Source organism: Apteryx rowi, unplaced genomic scaffold, assembly GCF_003343035.1.
Source record: "Apteryx rowi isolate R43461 unplaced genomic scaffold, aptRow1 scaffold_911, whole genome shotgun sequence".
In the NCBI taxonomy this organism is placed as follows: domain Eukaryota; kingdom Metazoa; phylum Chordata; class Aves; order Apterygiformes; family Apterygidae; genus Apteryx; species Apteryx rowi.
Genome location: NW_020451218.1, coordinates 164910 through 186906, shown reverse-complemented (window position 1 = coordinate 186906; position 21997 = coordinate 164910). Strand labels below are relative to the sequence as shown.

At 40.4% G+C, this 21997-nt stretch overlaps 1 protein-coding gene across 5 annotated transcripts in view; it reads right to left on the bottom strand.

Moving 5' to 3' along the window:
* Nucleotides 1–2471: 2471 nt before the first annotated feature.
* GTF2E2 (general transcription factor IIE subunit 2) overlaps nucleotides 2472–21997 on the bottom strand; it is a 29279-nt gene continuing 9753 nt past the window's right edge. For 2 of the 5 annotated variants that reach the window (XM_026091670.1, XM_026091671.1), the window contains exons 3-8: nucleotides 17578–17669; nucleotides 16909–17016; nucleotides 14895–15077; nucleotides 13487–13580; nucleotides 4951–5066; nucleotides 2472–3910 (exon numbers count right to left, since the gene is read on the bottom strand). In XM_026091670.1, coding sequence (XP_025947455.1) covers nucleotides 3791–3910; nucleotides 4951–5066; nucleotides 13487–13580; nucleotides 14895–15077; nucleotides 16909–17016; nucleotides 17578–17669 — 713 coding nt within the window. In that variant the 3' untranslated portion in view covers nucleotides 2472–3790. Of the gene's footprint in view, nucleotides 3911–4950; nucleotides 5067–7497; nucleotides 8168–13486; nucleotides 13581–14894; nucleotides 15078–16908; nucleotides 17017–17577; nucleotides 17670–21997 lie in introns of those variants that run through there. The other 3 variants (XM_026091673.1, XM_026091672.1, XM_026091674.1) reach the window with 3 other exon arrangements.

Genomic DNA, 21997 nt, shown 5'->3' with positions numbered 1-21997 from the left:
AAGGGCCCACGCAGCCCCTGATCCTGCAAGTAAGGTGTGCTGACACTAACTGCTGCCCTATAATGTTATGTTTTGAGAAGCAAATCCAGGTAACTAGAACAATGATGCCTAGGTAGAGAGGAAGGGCTATCAGTGATACCACTCAGCCAGCCCCACAGGCTCCCTCCTCCCAGTTTCACCACAGGGGAATTTGTACAGCTCCTTCCAAACAGGAAGGATTTCTTTTTCCTTTCCCTAAGGTCCTGTCCACATGCCCATGAGCATCATGGGGGTGGAGCTGCGTGCCTCTCCACTCCTGGCTAATCTGGACAAGCTTAGGCAGCAGCTCCGRCAGCAACCTGCAACAAAAAGTCCTTCAGCAAAAGCATGATGCACTCCAGGGTCCTGTTGCAGCACATGCTGTCTGCACAGGTGTCCTCCTCCCTTTGGGCACAGGTAGCTCAGGCTGCCCATTACCCTCTTTGAAAGTGCCTTGCTTGCTAAGCTTTTTGCATTTTTGGCAGGTGATGCACACAGTGTTGATGCACACAGTGTTGATGCTGAGTGACAGGCTCTGTCCTGTGCAAGTTGGAGGAGAGCCCATCTGTACCTCAGCTCTGCAAGAGGTGTAGAAAAGTCACTAGCATGTTTAGCTAAGAAGAAAGTCAGTCATGCTTTTGGATGAACCCTAAGAGGGATGGCGTATGGCAGTGGAGGAAGAGAAGGATGCCGTGTCAGAAGATCGATCATAAGTACCCCCATCCCTCTCTCCCTCTAAGGGGAGGGAAAGGCTCCAATGACAGCCTTGCCAGGATTGACACACTGAATTGAGGTGCTGAGGAACATCCTTGCTACACAGGACACAAATCAGCTGAGGAGCCTCAGGAAAGCAGAAGAGGCAAGTCCCCACCTAGCAGGGGACTGCACATTGATGGGGTTGGCCAGAGTCTTCCTGGAATGCAGGAGATGAAGGGACCTGCCATCTTTATCAAGGGTAGCCTGAGTCCCTTTATCACCCTGATTAGACACAGATCCTGCCAGGAAAGGAAGAGAAAAATGGAGCAGGTCCATAGTCCTCAAGAGAGAGAGCAAGATGCCTTTTAGCAGCCCTTTGCACTGTCAAATTGAGGGAACGAGGGTTTTGCTGAAGAACGCAAGCTGAATTCATGATGGTTTGGGGCACAGGGAGAACCATCTTCCCAAACAGAATAGATGAGAACACCCTGGAGGGAGATGAAGTAGGTTTAACGTTTTAACAGCTGTGAACTCCTTAGGCTAAACTTCAGCAAAAAGTCTGATTTGGACATTACGCTGTGAAGAGGCTGGAGTGGACTGGAATGATACTAAAATGATTTCAGCAACCAGACTTATGTTGATATAGTCTGAGACATTTTCAAGTTGCACCATCTGATTTTTAAGAGGTCCTGGAAAAACCCCACAGGGACTGCTGGGAGCATCTTCGAGAAATGAAACCTAACCCCTCAAACCCACACAGAAGAGAAGGGCTCCTTCTTTTGACTTGTTCTCTTCATAACTGCCCTTCTATATTCCATACCACCTCTAAGGGGCCAACGTGAGCTTCCCTCAGCTATTTTCAAGCTTTGCTAATGTACCCTAAGAAGTTACAGAAGTTATTTTGCCCTCTCCACCAGTGTAGCAGAGGACAACACCTCCACCAGTGGGACAATACATCCAATCCAATCTTTCCAACTGGTCACCAACTGGATCAGTTTGTTCCTTAAAACACTGAAGCCTTGCACTGCCAGTACAGCGCACAGAACTGCTAGATAAATCTTCGTTTCCTACTATTTCATTGTTTTGACCTAACATCTTCAAAAGTAGCCAGAGACATTTCCTTTAGCCTCCTTATTATCTTAACCACTTCAGAAGCAAAACAAAGCAGACAGCCTACCCTACAGTCTGTCCTGCATGCTTTGGTTTGTAGAGCAGAAAGGGTAATGCTGTGTGAGATAACTGGGAAGTTGCACCTAAAGGCATTAAAACCTTGCAAGACATGAAAAGTAGCTCAGAGCTCACTAAGAGCTCTGCCTTTGTCTGAGCAAGAAAACTGACCATCACCACAAAAAAATAAAACAATAATCACTGCTCAAAAATGCTGAAGATGGAAGGGAACCTTTGTTCTTTAGCAAAGATAACAGAGGAGTTGTGAACAGTTTTCCAAGTGTGTCAGGGGTGCCTTAAAGCAGAGCTGCAATGGCAAAATAGAAAGCACCAAGAGAAATAGCTTGTGCTGATAAAAGAAAAACGGTTTCAAAGCTTATTGGAGCAGCATGCTCTGTGCATATACATATATACGTATGTATATATACACATATAGATACAAACAAATATATATAAATATATAAAAGAAACTTCCTACTGACATTTGGCAATTCTTTAGAAAGGACTGACTTGTGCAATGTTGGAAGTGTTGTTCGTTTCTCAGAAGAGCACACTATAAAACCAGCTATATTATGCAGACGGATAAATGCTAAACTTAGGCAAGTTTATTTTACTTCCTGCACTTCCTCAAGCAGACACAACTTGTTCAGTGCTCCAGCAATACCACCTTATTCTTCATCAGCTCACGTGGTTCAGATCTTGTGGCCTCTGCTTCAATCCCTGCCTCATATGTCAAGCAAGACAACAGCTCGCATGAACACAGCGGTAATCTGCTGCTGGCAAGATATCACAGTCACCTATTTTATCTTTGATCCTAACCCCAGAAGTGTAGAAAAACTGCCCCTCTCCTGCAATTCTATGAAAACAATAACAGCATTGACTGACTCTGGTTCAGTACATAAAAATAAGTTATCAAGAGAACATAATTTGGCGACATTCCATGTTAGTCAGTCCGTACTGCATAGAACACCAGGCATCTACAGGGAACTTTCATCTAAGCTGGTTTTCCCCCTCCCCCAAACAAGAAAGATAAAAGATGACAGTGTTAGCCCAGAACAATAAGTCATTGAGAAAATAAAATATAGCAAAGATTCTTTTACCTCTTTGAAAAAGAAAACGCAACAAGTGTGAAAGATGTTGTTTCTCTCATTCTTTGAGGAAGTCACACTGGAAACTAGTATTATAAGTTTATTACTTAAAAAAAATTGCCTTAATATTACACTATCATTTTATTTCCTTCCTGTCCATAGCACATAACTGTGCAACACATGTCCAACCACTGCCGTGATGAGAAATTGCCGAGAGCAATTTCTGATGCTTATTATGAAGCTGCAGCTGCAATGCCACCCTGCAGCTTGCTGGGAGTTCTGGAAAGGGGTATTTCTGAGTCCAGCCTCAGACACCACCAACTTTCAGTAAAGCTTAATCCCACCCTAGGTAGGAATATGCAAACAGTGGGTGTATTTAACTCTCTGAAAGAAACTCACTCGCGGTGATTTTTAGGAATAGGTTTTCCTGAAATAGGTAAAACAAATGCTGTATTCAATTCTACCAGAAAGCTCCTCTTAAGTAATTCCAGGCAAATACCCATTAAGCAATGTAAAAGCAGAGTTAAGCACTGAACAGGAACTCTGGCATTACATGCTGAGCACCATTTATCACTCTAAACCAAGAGGCAACTGGTGAGACTCTCTTACTTAAAGAGGCATTTCCCATTAGCTAATTAAATTAAACTCTAAATTTAGTAGCTCATACTTGCTCTTAAATTGACCTGTTTTATCTCAGCATTTGCTGGGATGGGGAAAAATATCACATTACTATATACAGTCAGTCTTTCTGCGAGCAGACACTGAGCCTGAGTGGCAAAAAGCCTGTATAAAAATGCATGTTTGTTCCAGAATTCAGCTGGTCACTGTTTGCCAGGAACGACATCAGAGTAATCTTTTAATACTCCAGCCAAGTGGTCGTTGTGAGTCTTAAATCGACGTTTCTTCTGAGAAGCAGGTTTCTTCCTCCTCTGAATAGGAGCCTACAAGAAGAAAGTAAACAGTGCTCACAAGGTCTGCCCTCCAGTTGCAACATCTGACCTGATATGGGACACTGTGCTAGTCATCACTGCCTCAAAGGCTGTTGCATAGGAGAACCCTGCTTGGAGAGGTGGGTAGGTGTGAGAGGAAGGTGCCTGATTTGCAAGAAGCATTCGCATTCAATTCAAATTCAGGCAGGGGACATAGCAGAGCCTCCCTGTCTTGTCCACTGTAGTAAAGCTGGTGCTTAGAACTAAAGTTTCCAAACACTCCTACACAGATACAAAAGTAGGTACATACCCTGTAATGTTATCTGGAATTATGCGCTCAAGGACTTTGCTTTTAACACGTAAGGAATCCACAACAAGTGCCTATATAATGACAGGCATCAAAAGAACTAACACAGAGACTAGTAGAAACCAGGAAAAAGTCCCATGTGGAAGGACTCGGATGCAAGGGCAGTTTGAAGCCAAGTGCAGAAGAGAAAATAAATGATGTATCACATATGAATCTATGTAAAAAAAATGCTTTAAAGCCAGAAAAAGAAGCATCTTTGGAGAACTTGCAGCTATTTTGGCCTCTTTGTAAAGCATGAGCACGTTGCATTCAGCTTGGGGCAGCGTGTTTGTACAAGGGCAGGTTACATGGTTCCTAGCAGGATTTCAAAGCTATTTAGTAAAAAGGAGGAGGAGGGGAAAAAAAAAAGGTTGGGGGGGGAGGAGAGGAGGGGAAGAAAAGCTTCTCCCAAAAAACTAACTGGTCTTTGCTCCGAATGCATTGTATGACTTTTAAGCAGAAGCCACCACTGTGCAGCATACAGGTATTTGGGACATTTGCCCTCTTTTTGATGCTGCTTGGATTACACTGGCTCAAACAAGTTACAGAAACACTGACTGCTGGCTACAGCATTGTTTTTTGAAACTTTTTCTTAAATTGGTCCAACCAATTGGACCAATATTTGACACCTCTTTCTTTTGGAATTAAGATTGAGGGGTTGCGAAGGGGGAATCTCTGAGAAAGATTTGTAATTTGTAACTCTTACTATTTTCTTTGGTCCAGCTTCTTGCATGGAAGAAATACCCTGTCGTTTCAGATACTCTTCAATTTTCTCCTCATCCATAGAATCCACGGGAATGCTCCTCCACAGCTTCTGAAATTCTGAAACACCAAACAAACCCTCATTTTATATCTCAGTGAACAAACCTTGGGCAAAACCCTTGCATGAAGGGAAAGAAACAGACTGGAGTTCAAACGCTGAAGTATTCTGGCACATCAATCTGTGACTGTACAGATGCAGCAAAAACTGCCAGCAGTCACCAATTAGCACAACCTTTATCCATTCCAAATGCCAGATGCACTTCCTAGAGAGAGGGAGCGCATGCAGGTGAGAAAGAGAGAGCGCGAGAGCAAGCGGGAAAGACGGGCTGATTCTTATCTGTGTTGACAGTGCTCCACAGAGTCCAAGCAACAGAAGCACCCATAGGCAAAGTGTGTTTTTAATGTTAATTTGCCACAGAGCCTATCTTTTTACCTAGCATCTTTATAGCTGCTTAGAGTATGTGACAATGTGTTTTGTAAGCCTCAGTTCAAAACACCTTGAGGAGGGGTAATAACTAACCATAAATGGCAACTTCATTTACACATCTTCAGCTGCCAGTGTCACAGGAGACTTGTCATCTCATACTCCAATTTAGTGAACATTCAAGACATTTACTTCAGTGGTTTTGAGCTCGTTTATCACTGTAACGTAATACATACCATGCTGTACAGATAATAAATCACTAAAATTCCTCTGGTGTTAAGAGGAGAGATACCTTAAAAAAACACAGCATCAGGAAAAAAGACAGAGACAGTAAGTCTTAATTAGAGCAGCTGCCATCTGCCTGAACACTTTCTGCATCATGTAAAGTTTCACAGTCTCTGGAATGTCTTCTCCAGGCTGCGGCTGGTACAATTCTACCTCCCTTCATTCCCCAGGCAGTAAGTTAGATATATCCTGTCAGCAAGTTTGGCTAACAAACTATAAATAAAACACGAGGCACACATAGCAACGCAAGACTAAATTTTTCCCTTTATTTCCAGATAAATTTAGTACACAGTTGTCAAAACAACCACAACTTTTGCATGCTTAAGAAGTAGTCTTATGCAGCAGGTGATGAAACACTTCAGTGACGACCTGCCAAAGATGCACCAGCTCTAGACACACTGCAACAAAATAGTACTGTACAAAGGAATAATTTAGAGAATTTGTTGCTGCACTTGGACCAATTCCCTTCCTAAAGCATTGTGTTTTTCTATTGAACTACGTGCTTTAAGTCCCAGATCTTTCTTTTCTTCCCATTCCTAACACTAAGGGGCTATTCAAGCTTCCCAGGAAACAAAAGAAAGGAATTTTGCCAGTGAAAGAAAAAAAGGATTTTTAGTAACTCAGTGCTTTTGAAGAAAATTAAATCCTGTTGAAACACCGCTTTCAGTTACATGGAGATAGTACTCAGYCTGCACCTCTCTCTCATGCTCAGGCTACACAGCACAGAGTGGGATCACAGACTGCAGTTTCCAGATAACTTAATGCAAGGACTGACACTGTGGTCAAGACGTTCTGTCTGCTCATTCATTTTGGGTGTGATTCCAGGCTTTTGGCATAGCTGGTGGTGCCTGCTATCGCAGATCATCTCTCACCTAATCCTGTTGCAGCAGGTGGAGAAGGTTGTGTCGTGATCAAAGGTGAACATGTAAGAGGCTGATTTCTCAACAATGAGCACTCAAATATAAGTTTACACAGCAGAAGATGGAGTGAGGATCCTACTGCATCTTTTAGACTGAGCACAATACGCTCTTTCAAGCTATCTCCTTTCTGTTCAGACCCTCTGTCCTGAATACTCGAGTCCCCTCAACTGGACACCAAGACATGGTGGTGTTTGGAAAGCAGAATCAAATGATGGCTGTGCAAATGCAGTATCACACTTTGCRGGAAACCATATTCCAAATCATGTATTCCTGCAACTCACATATTAAATGACAAGGCTGCACATAAATCACAGAATGGTTGCGGTTGGAAGGGACCTCTGGAGATCATCTAGTCCAACCCCCCTGCTCAAGCAGCGTCACCTAGAGCACATTGTATAGGCTCATGTCCAGGCGGGTTTTGAATATCTCCAGAGAAGAGATATTCAAACAACCAATATCTATTCAAACACAGATACTCCACAACCTCTCTGGGAAACCTGTTCCAGTGCTCCATCGCCCTCACAGGAAAGAAGTTTTTCCTCATATTCAGATGGAACTTCCTGTGGTTGTTTGTGCCTGTTGCTTCTCGTCCTGTCGCTGGGCACTGCTGAAAATAGTCTGGCCCCATCCTCTTGACACTCCCCATTTAGATATTTGTATACATTGATAAGATCCCCTCTCAGTCTTCTCTTCTCCAGGCTAAACAGGCCCAGCTCTCTCAGCCTTTCTTCATAGGAGAGATGCTCCAGTCCCCTAATCATCTTCGTAGCCCTCAGCTGGACTCTCTCCAGTAGTGCCACGTCTCTCTTGTACTGGGGAGCCCAGAACCGGACACAGTACTCCAGATGTGGCCTCACCAGGGCTGAGGAGAGGGGAAGGATCACCTCCCTCAACCTGCTGGCTACACTTCCTAATGCACCCCAGGATACCATTGGCCTTCATACATGAATATTAAACAGATCCCAGTTAAAGATACTTTGAAGCTGGTTGTGTGGTACTGCCTTTGGCTCTGCACAGACAAGTCCTTTAAGAACTGAAGAGTGCAGGCCACTTCCCTAAGAGGTATGTGACAGGCACACATACACTAGGGACAACAGACGAGAGAATTGATAACTCTGGACTTTTACATGACAGTGACCTTTTAGTTATGACACTCTGCTAGGAATAGCAGAGTCTCCTTATTAGAGTTCGCACTACATGGACAAATATACTCTGGTGCAAAAAGAGCTAGGGATAGATACCCAAGGTTAACTGTATACATTCTTTTGAAGAACAAAAGTGAAAAATTAAACACTAGAAAATAAATGGCCAGCTCTTCAAGGATCAACACGCACAGAAATGCAGATCATGGTTAATCTCTAACCATGGCACTTCTCATTTCTTGTAATGCAACGGTTACACTGTCATTACAGCTTCATGCTCGCCTTTTAAACTTGGCCAACTAAAAAGCACAGGACAAAGGTGGAGCAGCGTACAGAGCAGTCACTCTTCAGATGCTTGTGCATACTAACAGTTCGTATTTGGAGTGCCACCTAAAGGGAAAAAGAGATATACCTATCATCTCGTCACAAAACCAGTTCAGCACAACTGCAGACCCTGAGATAAATGCAGCAGGACTGAAGAGAGAGAGAAGCTGTCTGTCTGGCACTGAACCATTTCTGTGTTACCTGTCAGATTTGCTCACAAGTCTCCAAGGACTGTTACCATATCAGCTAATGAAAGTTCAGACCTGAGGAATGCTATTCAAATTATTGTGACATCCTCTGTGAGCCATGAGTGCCTATGGGAAAAGCTGGCAATAACTACAATTCTCAAGAAACAACTTTGCACATTTGTAATTGTGGTATTTCTGCACCTCCAGCCCTAAAATTCAGACACTTAACCTGTGATAGAATGAGATCTCTCCAACTTCTCTGAGCAGCATCTGCAATACCGTTGCCCTGGCTGGGGGCCTTCGCTATGGCTCCTAGCAACAAAGGGGGTCACCACTTGTAAAAAGCAATAGTTTGCGAGAGGGGTCTGTAATGCAGAAACRGCACAGAAGGACCTCATTACTGTCCTCCACTACCTCTGGAATATTGGTCCAGGCAGGAGGATGCAGTGGACCAGGGAGAAGAGAAAACACAAAAAGAGAAATGCAGTGATCAGCTGATGCGTCTGAAGAGCAGACAACATAATGGTGACAGAAAGCAGTTCCTACAGGATGATCTCAAAATACCATATCCTTTTTTCTTTTTTTAAAAGGTCTTTCTTCTGTCTATGGACAAAGCACAGAAAGAGTTTGGTACCTCTGTGAAGGGCAGGAGGAGGATGTTGGAGCAGTAAGCTTGCCACACGCTAGCCTGCTTCAGCCAACCACAAAGAACAGGTTCAGTTGCATGCATTCGTGCAGCACACACAACCATTACAATTACGGAGCGAATCCAATTTTCCTTCTCCATGTCTTTTCAACTGCTAGGTGATCTTTACAGCATCAAAGCAATGTGAAGGTGGGAGAGTCTTCTATCAGATACATTAAACTATTTCATAGATCAGAACAACTGATATGACAGCTTTGGAAAGAAAGAAAAACTGCCCAGTAGTCAAGATAATGAGGCTTCCTCTGGCCACAGCAGACTGCAGTCAGACAAGCTGACAATTCCTCCTACTGCTTAGGCTGTAGGCATGATAAGATAGAGCCCAGATAAAATCTCTTGGTAAGAAATTTTCAAGAGGTTTCTGGCCAAAGCAACACAAGTGCTGTGAACCCTCAAGGAGGTACATGTTTTCAGGAGATAACTCATGAGTCCTGGTGCCAATGTAGATCTTCCCCAGAACAGGCAGCAAACTGTGGCCCTGACACCATGATGCAGGTGTTTGGTGTCTTTTTTGGATTATGATTTGAAAAACAAATCCCATCTGCAAAATCATGCGATTTGATCACCAAAATATTCTAACTCAGAAGCTTGTCAGTGTTAACACTAATCACAGGCTGCTCCCTTGCTCCTCCAAACTCCTAATTTCTCATCTTTCATGTAACCGGAGGAGGGAACAAGACAAAGAGTGCCACACTCCCCACAGCTGACCGAAAGGCCAGTTCAGACATTGCCTAATATTCTTGAACCTCAAGATGTCAGCATGCATGGACTTAAATGATGAGCTTCGACCAGCAGTAACAAATATAAGGCAAAGCAGAGGGCAGCATAACAAAGATTTTTGCTAAAGGCGTCTCTGAAATACCTGAGGGGAAAGGATGGTACAGTTAAGGCAACTTCACTGCAATCACAGAGTGCCTGATACACAAAAGCAATCTGCATTGACATTCCCTGGGAATGATTATATTTTAACATGCTCTCCTTCTACAAATGCTTAYATCTGGGGGAAAAAGTCATGAGTAAATGGCTGTATGGCCACTTTGGTGCAGTTTATCTCCGACTGCCACACCTGCTCTCTTGAGAAGGTTGAAATGGTTTCTGCAGATACAGTTTTATATCACACCASTAACAAAATCTGTTAGAGATTTAAAAAAAAGCTTAAAAAGTCTTCACTCAGCCAAGCTAAAAATCTGAGCACAGGACAAGAACAGACAATGACATTTCTCTAGAAAGGACAGAATGAAAGAAGTAAACAGTTAGTGGGGAAGATGGAGTCCTGCTTCCTAACAGCCCTAGGGAGTACAGTGCTAGACTTATACCAGAAAGAAAAGGTGCTTGAATCTAAGTTTGTGCTGCCCCTGGACCAGCTTGGAATTAAAAGCCAAAGCCATAACTCATCACTGATCCCAAGAAGTTTTTACACTTTTAAACTTAACAGGCTTCGGCCGTTCTCAAAAACTCTTCAAAGATGCTTCGGAACAATATTAAGAATATATATAACTAAACATCCAATTTTTTCAGCGTTAAAATACTGTCTATACTGCATTCAGATGTGAAAGACATCTTTAACAGTGAAGCAATCAGATCGGCCTTTCAGCATTCAGCCAGCATGGTGCAAGCTTGGTTCACAAATTAAGTGCTTAGCCCCAGCACAAAAGGGCAATGCTTTACTTGGCTGAAGCACCTGAAATCTAGCCCAGCTTTTACTGACAGAAGATTAATTAGTCAGGAAGTCAAGAAGGAACAAGTGCAATCTGAACCTTCTTTAGCTAATCACATAAAAATGAAGAACAAAAGCCATTCCTTACTACAAATACTTTCTCCAGTATGCTTAAGATCATGATATAGTACTGCGGTAAGTTGGGATCTCTTTTCAAAAGGGGAGAAAGAAAAGCTTGTTCAGCCATCAAAACAACTGTAGTCAACGTAGAGATATAGGCACTGCCAGAGGGAAATTCTTCCCACTGCTTCAGACAGCAGCCTCCAAATTGCCCCAGCAACTACTGAGAGCACTCAGGCAGTGATGGAAGAGGACATCTAACTTCTAGAGGATATTAATCCCAGACAGCATATGTTTAAAACTGTAGTGTGTCATACAGCAGAATCATGCACTGAGAAGTGTGGAGCCCTTTTTTTCTAAAGGTGAACATAAACCAGAAACATWTTGAACTGTCATCAGCTGCTAGATCAAAGAGTCTGACAACACTTCAAGGCTTATTTTGCAGTCTTCTAAAAACATAGTTTTAACATTGCAGGAGATAATGAGCTGAAATAGTACTGCTAGTGCAGAAACGTGTCATAACTCAACCTGTACGCAGACAATTCTGCCACTGACTCCCTAAGAGACGTGCTTCTAGTGCTCTGGAATGAATCTCAAAGAAAAATTGCTAATGAAGAATGGGTTTGCTTCTTCATAAGAAGTGGCTGGAAAAAAGCCCTGTTCCAGCTGCAACAAGTAAGTGAACCCACTCTGGGATGTTTTAAGACTTGTGGCATATGCAGGCAGATCACAAAATTCACAGAGGAGAAAGTATTCTGCCCCCTCTCAGAACAAGCATTGTCTTCTAAGAAAAAACAGAAAGAGCAGGCACAGAACAGAAATACCGCTTTTGTGATCAGATGGGAACATGCTGCCCCCTGTGGATGAAAGAAAGCAAAGAGACCTTGCATTACAGACACTGCGCACTAGCCGTCCAGTCATTACAGACACTACAGACTTAAATGTCTCCATCAGGAGATTGAGCCACTGGGCTTAAACATGTTGTTTCAAGCTTACTTTAACTTTTTACCCCACTTACATAGCAATGGCCTGCACTGCTTGCTCCTAAACACAGATCTGCAATGGATACACTGAAATTTAACTTAGTGAGTGAACAGCCGTAGATTTACATTGGTTACCTGTCAAAGAGCAGATTTTTCTTGCTAAGCCTTTTAATAAAATGAGCTCTTTGGTTAATTTTCACAGTTAATCCTGGAGTTATTTCAAACAAAGAGCAATAGGCCAGAGATCTCCTCTGCTAACCCTTTTAAGAATGGTTGTGTGCAAATTATCCAGACCAAAAAAAAAAAAAAAAAGTTAAAACCTAGAAGTACACAGGAAGAAATAATCAGGAATTGTGACTGACAATACAACCAGTAGCTGCTTAAAACTTAAAAGCTTTGTCTTAACTGTTGAGGAACATTGATTTCTAAAGGGTTTGGTAAGATTCAGATCCTTAAGACCTGTGGGCTGAAGAGACACAATCTGAACAGGATGACAGTGTTGATGGTAAACTTGCAGACATTTGGGAAGTTAGGAATTCCCTACTGAATGCAGGACTGAAGGCTTATAATTCTGCATTTCAAGTATGGTTTGGGCTGCCACTTTGAAGACAAGACAGAAATTATGGCTTAAAGAGACATTCACTTAAATATTTTGAAACTATTTTTATATTTTTAAATACTGTAGATGACATACATACTAAATTATCTTTAAGCAAGCAAGCTATTATTACATAACAAGGAAACTGATGACACACATTTCCAGTTGCTTGATTCTATTTAAAATAAAAAGTCTCTGAGCTATTCAAAAAAAAAAGCATAAAGCTTCTGTTTGTTTGAGGGTCCTGCAAATAAAGCAGTTCAAGTTTCTTTTAAAACTCTTTTCATTTCTTTTACCATAAAGCAATACTCTATAATAAAATGGCATTATATGCAAGCTACTAGAACAACAAGTCAACAACAGTAAGTGTTCAGTATCCTTTAGCCATTTAAAATAACATCTTTTAACACGGATTACCTTCTCCTTTCTGTACCTACAGACATCTGATTTTGGCATAAATGCTATTATTGTAATGCACCTGAAAGCACCTTGATTTGGATAATTAATTTCTGCACATACGCATTATGGTATAATATGCACGCTTGCTGCGATCAGCAAATAGGCACTTTATACCAGAGGTTTTTACAGCTATTTGTTAGAAAACACATGGAGTACTGGTCCTGCTCCCAGTTCTGGGCAGCAACACCACTCCACATCTACTCTCCTCCGAGTTGCRAAACACCCCTTCTCAATAATTTTGCTCACACCTCTTCCCCGTTTGCTTGCTCCTACTGTTCCATTCATGGTTCCTCACCACATTTACTAATAAAAGGCACATGATCAATAAACTGGAAAAGAGCAGCAAATCCACAGCCAGAAGACACTCCTTTGCTTTTTGGCTGCCAGTCTAGTGATTTTCAGTCTTTTCTGTACTGCTACATTTTAAGAGAAATGTTGGGTTCCTAGTGCCACGTATTCATTATGAAATAGAGAAGATATTACCCCTGAACTCACCCAGCAGTCTTGTTAGCCTCATGTTAATATAAACCATTGTGCTATCTGACAGAATATGGAATATACCTAATATTTCATTACCAAATTAAAAGACTGCTATCCATAAAGACTGCTTACACATATAGGTGCTTAAGATGAACCCAAATCAATTATCATGGAACCAGATGTAAAGAAATGCCTACCTTCATCCACAGTAAACTGACAGCTCTTGTCATTGTAGAAAAGAATTTTCTTCTTATCAGGACGATTAACAAAGATGATCTGGTCCCCTAAAGCCTCAATAACACATGCAAAAGAAGAACTCAAAATCATTTTATTTCCAAGAATCAAAGGAATGCATTTGTTTGACAGTGTTCTCTTCCTCCATTTTAACACACGCCCCAAGCCAAGGACAAATGAAACACCATATTTAAGGGTTTACCTTTGTAAGGTGTACTCGCGATTGCAATAAAATTTCAAAATTCTGCAAAATTACAGTAGTACTAGACTGACTACAAATCATCTTTCATACTTCCTGTATCAGGACGTTCTTGAGGAATGAGTAAATGAACATAAGGTACAGCTGGCATCAGCTGCGTTATCACCGAATGAGCAGGAACAGAGAAAAGCATTTATTCCAAATAAGTGTTCCTATTCAGTAGGCAGGGGGGAATGAAGTTTTTACAAAGAAACTTCTAGCAGCAGTGAAACACATCCTGCATGCTTGCTTTGTTTCTCAGCTCTGCAAGATGAATAATGCATAGAGAAGAGCCAGAATTGAGGAGTTTACACAGCTACACACACTGATCATCTCCCTGATAGATCTGAATCTAGTATTAGAATAAACTTATTTTCCTCTTCTCTTATATCTTGTCTGATGTTCACTTTTTAGGGAGACCTGGCAAACACTGAGTATACCATTCCCATCGTGTTTGCCATGGGTGTTGCTGCAGAGGATATTCTACATATCCTACTGTAGATAAATGCACTGATGTAAAGAGAATGAAACAGAAAAATTGATAACCATTTCAAAAGGAAAATGAAATTGCCTGCAACTATGAAAGAGTGTCTGTGTTTAATAAAGGTTGCAAAAACCAAGAGGGGACAGCTGACACCTTCATAGCTGTAATCTTCAATATTACTGCATACTTAAAATACACAATTAATCAGACCAGCGGAGGGTATAAAGGATTCCAACTTCAACATCAGATCCAGATCTCGTGCTACCCACCTAAAGAAGCAGCAATGTGACCTGCAATGAAATGCCTCTGAAAGGCACACCAACAATAAGTACACTAACAAAGCAGAGATGAGGTACAAAGGACTGAGATCAACATATAAGAGCACAACTAAATAACTACAGCTGGAATATGGGAGATCAAGAGTGTTTTGTGAAGATAAAGCTTTGCCAGTTTGGTAAGACATCAGGCCAAATCTGAAAACACAGGATGAAGTACAGAAAATGCTACAATATTAGACCCTGTGAAATACCTGACAAGTTATCAAAAAAAYCCAGAAGCAACCCAGGAGAAAAATCTCTCTTAGCCCCTACCTCTCCTTTGAGGAGATAATCAGAATGGGTTCACTGAAGCGTGAGCAAGTGTTACTCACCTTTATGGCTTTCTGTGCATTGGGTAGCCCTTCCTCAATATCTTCCAGAAGGATTCCTCCCAGCCCTCGCTGGTCATGCTTGTCCAATAGCCTGAGCAGAGCCTTTTTATCTTTCAAGTTGTACTTGGGTTTGAAAGCATACTTCCCATCTACAACTTCTATTTTCGGATTGTTGACTAGAGCCTGTAACAGGAATGTAAATTTTAGACCTTGAAAAGAGTGAACACTAGTACTTTTTAAATAGCATGCCTTTCAGCAATGACAGCGCATCAGCCACATGTTGCAGGTGCCAGTTTGGAGGTTTGAGTTTGAACTGGATTTTAAATCTAGAATCTTAGATCTGACCTAGGCACAACTCCCCACAGCATAAAGCCCAAAGCAGCAAAGCGGGCTTAACACCATTCCACTTAATGCCTTTTGGGTTGAAGGTCCACAAAGCCTCTTATCTTATGGCAGAAAGCCACACATGTTCCCTCTTGAGAAAGGAATGAGAATAAAAAGAAGAGAGAATGCAAAAAAGTGTGCTTTGGTTGAATATCAAGTGCAAACAGACAACTCAGCATATCAAATTCGGCTCATATTGACGTTACAAGTGTGAAAGGCATTACCCTGGGATGACCAAAACAGGAGTCAGTCTTCCCCAAGTGCTGTCAATTGGCACCAGCAGCTGTAGAAGAAATTGAGAAGAGCAGACCTCCTGCACAAGAAGAGTTTACTTATGATGCCAGCTTCAGAGTGAAGCTGACCAGAAGTTCATGGACAACTGAAGTAACTTAAGATATGCTCTGAATCAGTTTTGCTATGCAGCCAGCACCACAATGGAAGTTCACCTGTAACAGAGGGCAACTCTACTTAGTTTCTTCTACAGCTGCCAGACTGACAAGAAAGGGGGGAGGAAGGGGGGGGAGACCAACCTGTAACAGAAAAGGTAACTAACTTTGGCAGCTTACTTTCTCAGGAAATTAAGCAAGCCACCACAGCTAAATGAACTGCTGTAATTTGCCTGTTATTTGTCTATTTCTTGGCTATTTGTTCATCTCTTCCTATCCAGTAGCAACTCAATGAAAGTTTTGCATAAACTTCTTCAGAGGAACTTTTTGGTTTAATCTTTATATTCTGATCCATGATGGAAAATCCTTGAGCTATCCTTCAGAAGATTTCAGCAGAGTCCAGTTTTCACCACAAACAAGACTACTTTTTGCAATTCTCAGGGATTTATAGGAGTATTAGTAATAAAGGAATGTTACAGGCTCTATTAGTTAAAACCATCTTAATTTTACCATACAGAAATTTTTTCTAATGTATCAACAGCCTTTACTACTCTGTTACAAGGATTTTAAATATGATTTGAGCAACACCAGATATACCAATAAAATATAAACACCAAATATGGTATTTTGCTGTTTTATTAATTTTGACATTCCATGAAGACACTCAGATCAGTTAAGGGGTGAAGATGATGAATATGGTGGCAAGTTGCAGTGATTCTGTAACAGCAAAACCGAGCATGTAGAGAGAGACTAACAAACTCCAACACTGAAATTTTGAAATTTATTACCTGATAGTTCTGGACATAAATTTCACATTAGAATTCTTCACTTCAGTAAATAGCAAATAATGGTAAGTCTGTGAATATTGTGCCAAACTCCTTTGGTTTAGTTAGTTCAACATCCCAATACTGGAAGAGCTCTCCACTTGAAAAATTTTAAGAGAAATTCCTTATGAAAAACAGCTTGATTATATAAAATTAATAATGAATAATTTCACTTCACCCCAAATTTACTCATTGTATAGCAATTCTAATTGATCCTTTAAAGTGTCAGAATACTTTTCACTTCACACCTATCTCCACAGCAGAAGATACAAGACAGACGGACATGTAAATCAGTGCAGTTTCTTAAAGCAGAACCTTTTATAATTACAGAGTTTGTAATTAAACATAAATAAATATTCAGACTCATCATATTTCTCTGATCTCTAATTAAAAAAAAAAATCTAAACATGTTTTCTTTACCTCACTCATTAACCATTGTTTCTGTTTCAGTCCAATATCTAAATGTTGCGTTTCATCCAAAATTTCTTCTAGGGTTAATGGATGTGTATCACCACGCTGGTGCCGAGTCTGCAAGAATAAACAGGATCTCTCAGAGATCTGTATTTACTTATTCAGGGACTAAATTATCATGAAGTAACTACAATCGGTATAATGTGATGACAAAACAATTTTTACTAAATCAGAATAGTTACAATATGCATATGTATATATGAATAATATATGAATAACAATTTAGGGGCTTTGAGAATGAGGAAAAAAATTAGTTTAGTACCAGCTGAGACAGATGACAAAGTCATCTGTAAATACCAAATTACAAGTTATTCTGATACATAGCTCATGAATACTGAAAGCTGACAGATTCTCCCAGTTCCTATTTCTAATGCAAGTAAAAAGCATCCTCCTGGTTTTAAACTGGCCAGGAATCATTGGGATTTCAGTAATGAAACAGTATGCTGGCCATTTTGTTTGCTGACATCATTTTGTATTTAACAAATAGTTTCTTAAAATTCTTACCCTTGCAGTGAAAGAATTTGAGAGTCTGAAATATTCAGTATCTTTTAACTACTACAGGAGAAGAAATAACTAAAGTGTTTCAAAACATTACACTTTTAAATCAAATCACCATACCTTCATATAATTCACTATTTTAGCAAGGACTCCAAACTTGTAGCCAGAGCCTCCTGAAAGGGCTTTCAAGTTAAATGACCCATTGCTGTGATCTACAAGAGGAGAAAACAGACAAATAAACAATGCTTTCAACAACACCTTCTTGGGTCTGCACTCTGTCCCTTTTATACTCTTCTTCCGCAGCCTTTCAGAACTACGAACAGAAATGATACGAGTTCCAGAAATGGTTACTCTCAGAGGACTCCTTGTTAACAAACATGCTGATCCAGATCCATAGCTGCCTGTTGACACACRCTGGTCTGGAATGCTTCGGGGTAGAATTTCATAAATGTAAAAATATTGGCATCTGAGCTTTAAGAAGATGGCAAGCAATTGTAGCATTAATAACATAAGAGCACACGTTTTTGTTTTGTGGCTTAACATAGCACAATCATTTATGCTACATTAAATTATGCTGAAATAATGTACTGCATTTGTGCCAAACGATCATCTCTACAGATAACTATATACCTTCATATTGCAGAGGCATGAGCAGAAAGTTTCACTTACTGTTATAACCAAAAGGTATTAAACAGCAAGTAAAGTAAGGTTGTGTTTTCTATCTTGTTTTTTTTTTTCCTCTAACAGAGAATTTATCAAAGAAACATAAATTCAAAGTGTTTCACCTGGTGTATTGCACTACTAGAACAACAATTCAGTACCCTTTCTGTTCTCAAGTCTGTTTCTGTCTTAATGTATCATGAAGTTTGCTACTGTGTAGTTTGTTTCAAGAATTCTTGCAAGCCTGGGTTAAAGACAGTTATATTAACTTTATAACATAACATATTAAGCAGAAATATTCACAAACCACTACCAAAAGCCATATGCCCATTACAAGGATAACACAGTTCAGACTGAACAGAAGAGCCTTTCAGAATTTCAATTACTCCAGAGAAAGAAAATTATCTTATTTTTGTCATGGGAGTTTTTTTTAAATCCTCCAGCAATTTCTAATCAAACTTGACAGGGCAGTAGATATCTCAGAGTTCCTATTATTTCTGTGGAAAATCAGTGGAGGGATAAGAGAGTGCAATTAAAGTTAGTCCCTTAACTGAAGGAGAGGCTGCAGAAGGTGCTAAGCAGAGGTATCCAAGGCCGCTTTTTTTTTTTTTTTCTGGGCAGCAGGAGGCTATGGATGAGGCAGGTGCTAAGGAGGAGAGAAGGGGGCTTTCGAGCTTGTAGTGAGGAAAGGGAAGTACTGCTAGATACACTGCAGGTGAAGAACAAATTAGGCTGCAAGAATGATGCTTTATTTGTTCTGCTGCTCTGCAAATAATTGGTCTATCTGGCCTATACCTGAAACACGGCACTATTTTCAGAAAGCTTGGCAGTAACAAACACAGGAACATCTTGGGGAATCCCACCACAAGTGAGCACAGTGCAAATCCCCATTCACAACCCATTTTCATCGACTGGGCAGACAAAAGGTAGCAGCACTAGCAATTAGAAAAGAATAGCAAGTGTGACACTCAACTGCAGTACCCTCCTGGCCTGAAGAGCTCTAACGTTTCTGTCAGAAGAAAGGGGAAGCCTTCCTGCTCTTTTATCAATATAAGAACAAGAGTAGAATCCCTATTTGAAAGTAGAGACTGAGATTTTTAGACTCAGCTTGCAAATTTGGGAAGCGCAAGCAGACAACAGTTGATTCTTAGCAACTGTACAGGAGCAGATACTTCAAGCCAGATGCATCAAAGCAGAAGCTTACGAAAGCCAGCAGTCACTTTGAAACTCCTGACCCTTTTTTGGACAGTTATGGACATCCTAGAGCTCCTATGTTCTGAGAAGGAAGTGCTGATGTTTTCAGGTCTTCCTTCCCACTTGAGACAGTACAAGAAGAAAGCAAAATGATCTGCTCTGCTTAACATTTCATCATATTCTAGGAAATGCACCCAAAATGTGCACCAGAGACCCATTACCTCCACTAAGAGGCACACTTGGAGAAAGTGTGTTATATTCAGCGTGTTTAAATTTAGATGCCCTTGCTAAATTCTTTAAAGGAAACTGCCAATTAAGTTTCCAAAGCCAATATACTTTAGCTGAATTTTGTTAATGCCTCTCGCATTGCCTCTCAATCTACTGCTAAATTTATCCGCAAGCCACTATAAAAAGGCAACAATCAATGGAAATTGTGTATCTAGTCAACTATAAAACAAATCTACTTTTGATAATTATTATAAAGACTTGCATGGAAACAGGGGCTAGTAGAGTAAAAACATAATGCCCAAGGAACAAATGTCAAATCTAAAATTCAGCAACAGATAATTTTAAAGCTATTCCATGACATCTTACAGATTTCACATAGCACAAAAATTTTAAAGTTAACACAGGTGAATCAATATATCTCCAGTTTCATAAGAACATTTTTTTTCTGGTTAATAACTTCATTAAGATATAAAAAAGGAGAAACACAAAGCCAGCTCCCCCTAAAAATCCAGCCTATATGGATTCCCCCTGCCCAGATCCTTTTTTAACATTAAACATCTATTTCTATGAAGCAAATTTTATAAATGAAACAAATCATATGTGCCGTAGAAGATCTAGAATGACCAAAATAAAATCAGCATCACAACAAATAGTAAAGATTTATTATGTATTTGTTTTGTCAACTGCATCAAGAAGATTATCTTGCCTAATCTGCCTGGCTACAGCATGCTATAGTTCATGACAGGTAAATCTAACCACACTGTGAAGCTAGAATCTGCAGGTATTAACACTTTAAACGTCATGGTTCGACCAGCCGTTTTCCAGCACAAAGCAAAGCAGGTCATGGTCACATCACACTCCCAAGGCACTTCTCAGCTAATAAGCTCACTGCACAAAAAGAGTATGCAGAAAATAACAGTGGGAAGAGCCAGTTTCTAATTCAAAACAGTAAGAGTCAAATTTATGAATGATTTACTCCTGCGGTTGAGGGCTTGATGCAAATGAGCATAAAGGAAGTTGTCAGCAGCATCATGCTCTGGCCAATAGTGGGAAAGCTCCATCTTAGCTGTGTCGTAGGCTGCATTAAAAAAAGGGAACGAACAGCGCTCTTTCAGCATCCTTTCAAACAAGAGGTAGGTGTGTATCATTTTATAACATTGTCTTAGGTTTATCTTGATTACTGAAATAAAATACGTCTGTAATTTATAAGCCTGTAAAAGGATTCTTAGAATCAGGATGGTTTTTCTCTAGATTTAGCAGGATTTTGTTCTGCTAAACACAGAGGAGCTTGTCTTGCACTATCAGACAAGCACTTTCACCATCTGTGCACTAATGGAAAATTGATGACCACTCCATCTTACAAGAAAAGCTAATACACAAGCCAACGTTCAGTAAACAAAATGGATTTAATGCTTACTAGCGAGGTAGCTTGTTTCCTGTAGCCTCACATTCCTTGTAATTTATTCTATGTTCTTTTAATGAAACGATAATAAAAGGATTTTCCAAAATAAGGAAAAAAAAAGGGGGGGGGGGAAGAAAGCACTATAACCTGAAATTTAAGAATTATATCTCCTAAGTGGTCGTCTTGTAAGTCTCATCAATTAAATTACCTACAAGAGATGTATGCTTGTGGATACACTAGAAACATGTTCCAGAAATTGGTACGTCAGAAATTGGTATGTTACGGCAGGAAAAAACCTTATTGCATATTATCATTGTAAATATTGGAGCACTGATCAATACAATATTAACAAGTTAGAACTCATCTGAGATTTGTAAATGCTGTTACCCCAAGGTGTCTATTCAATCATYTCTTATACAGGACTTCCTCAATACTGCATCAAAATGAATTTTTGGCTAGTCATTTCCCCCTGCTCCATGAATATAATCTCAAATAAACCTGCTTTTCTGCAGTATCCAAAGAATAAGATACTTTTAAATTAAAGCCTAATACAGAAATTACAGAACCCAGTTCATTAAATATTTAACTTGCTGTATTTTGGACACATACAATAGCTGAAATGCATACAAATCTGACTGGCTCACGATATGGATTTAAATTATGCCATTATAAAATAGGTAAAACTGCATGAAACCAGACTATTTTTGACAGCTTTCAAAGGTGCTAACCTTCTTAGGGCCAATTCTGAAGGCTCAGAAACGGCTACTTCGGTCTTGTATTTTAGTAACTAAAATAACACATGTAGCTGATATTTATCTGCTTGCTTCAGTCAAATCTAAGGAGATCATCATCTTTTACAAGCATGAATCACCACCAGCACAGGCACTAAAAACAGCCTGAGTAAAGATGAGCATCTCTTCACTGTGCAAATCACTGTCCTAATGGTGGCTGTGCTGGCTGCAGGAAGGGGTAGGCTACTACACTGTGCCCATAGCAGAGCAGCAGGGCCTCCCGCTGCCTGCAGAGTGGCTTGCCTCCTCTCGAGGCCAGAATCAG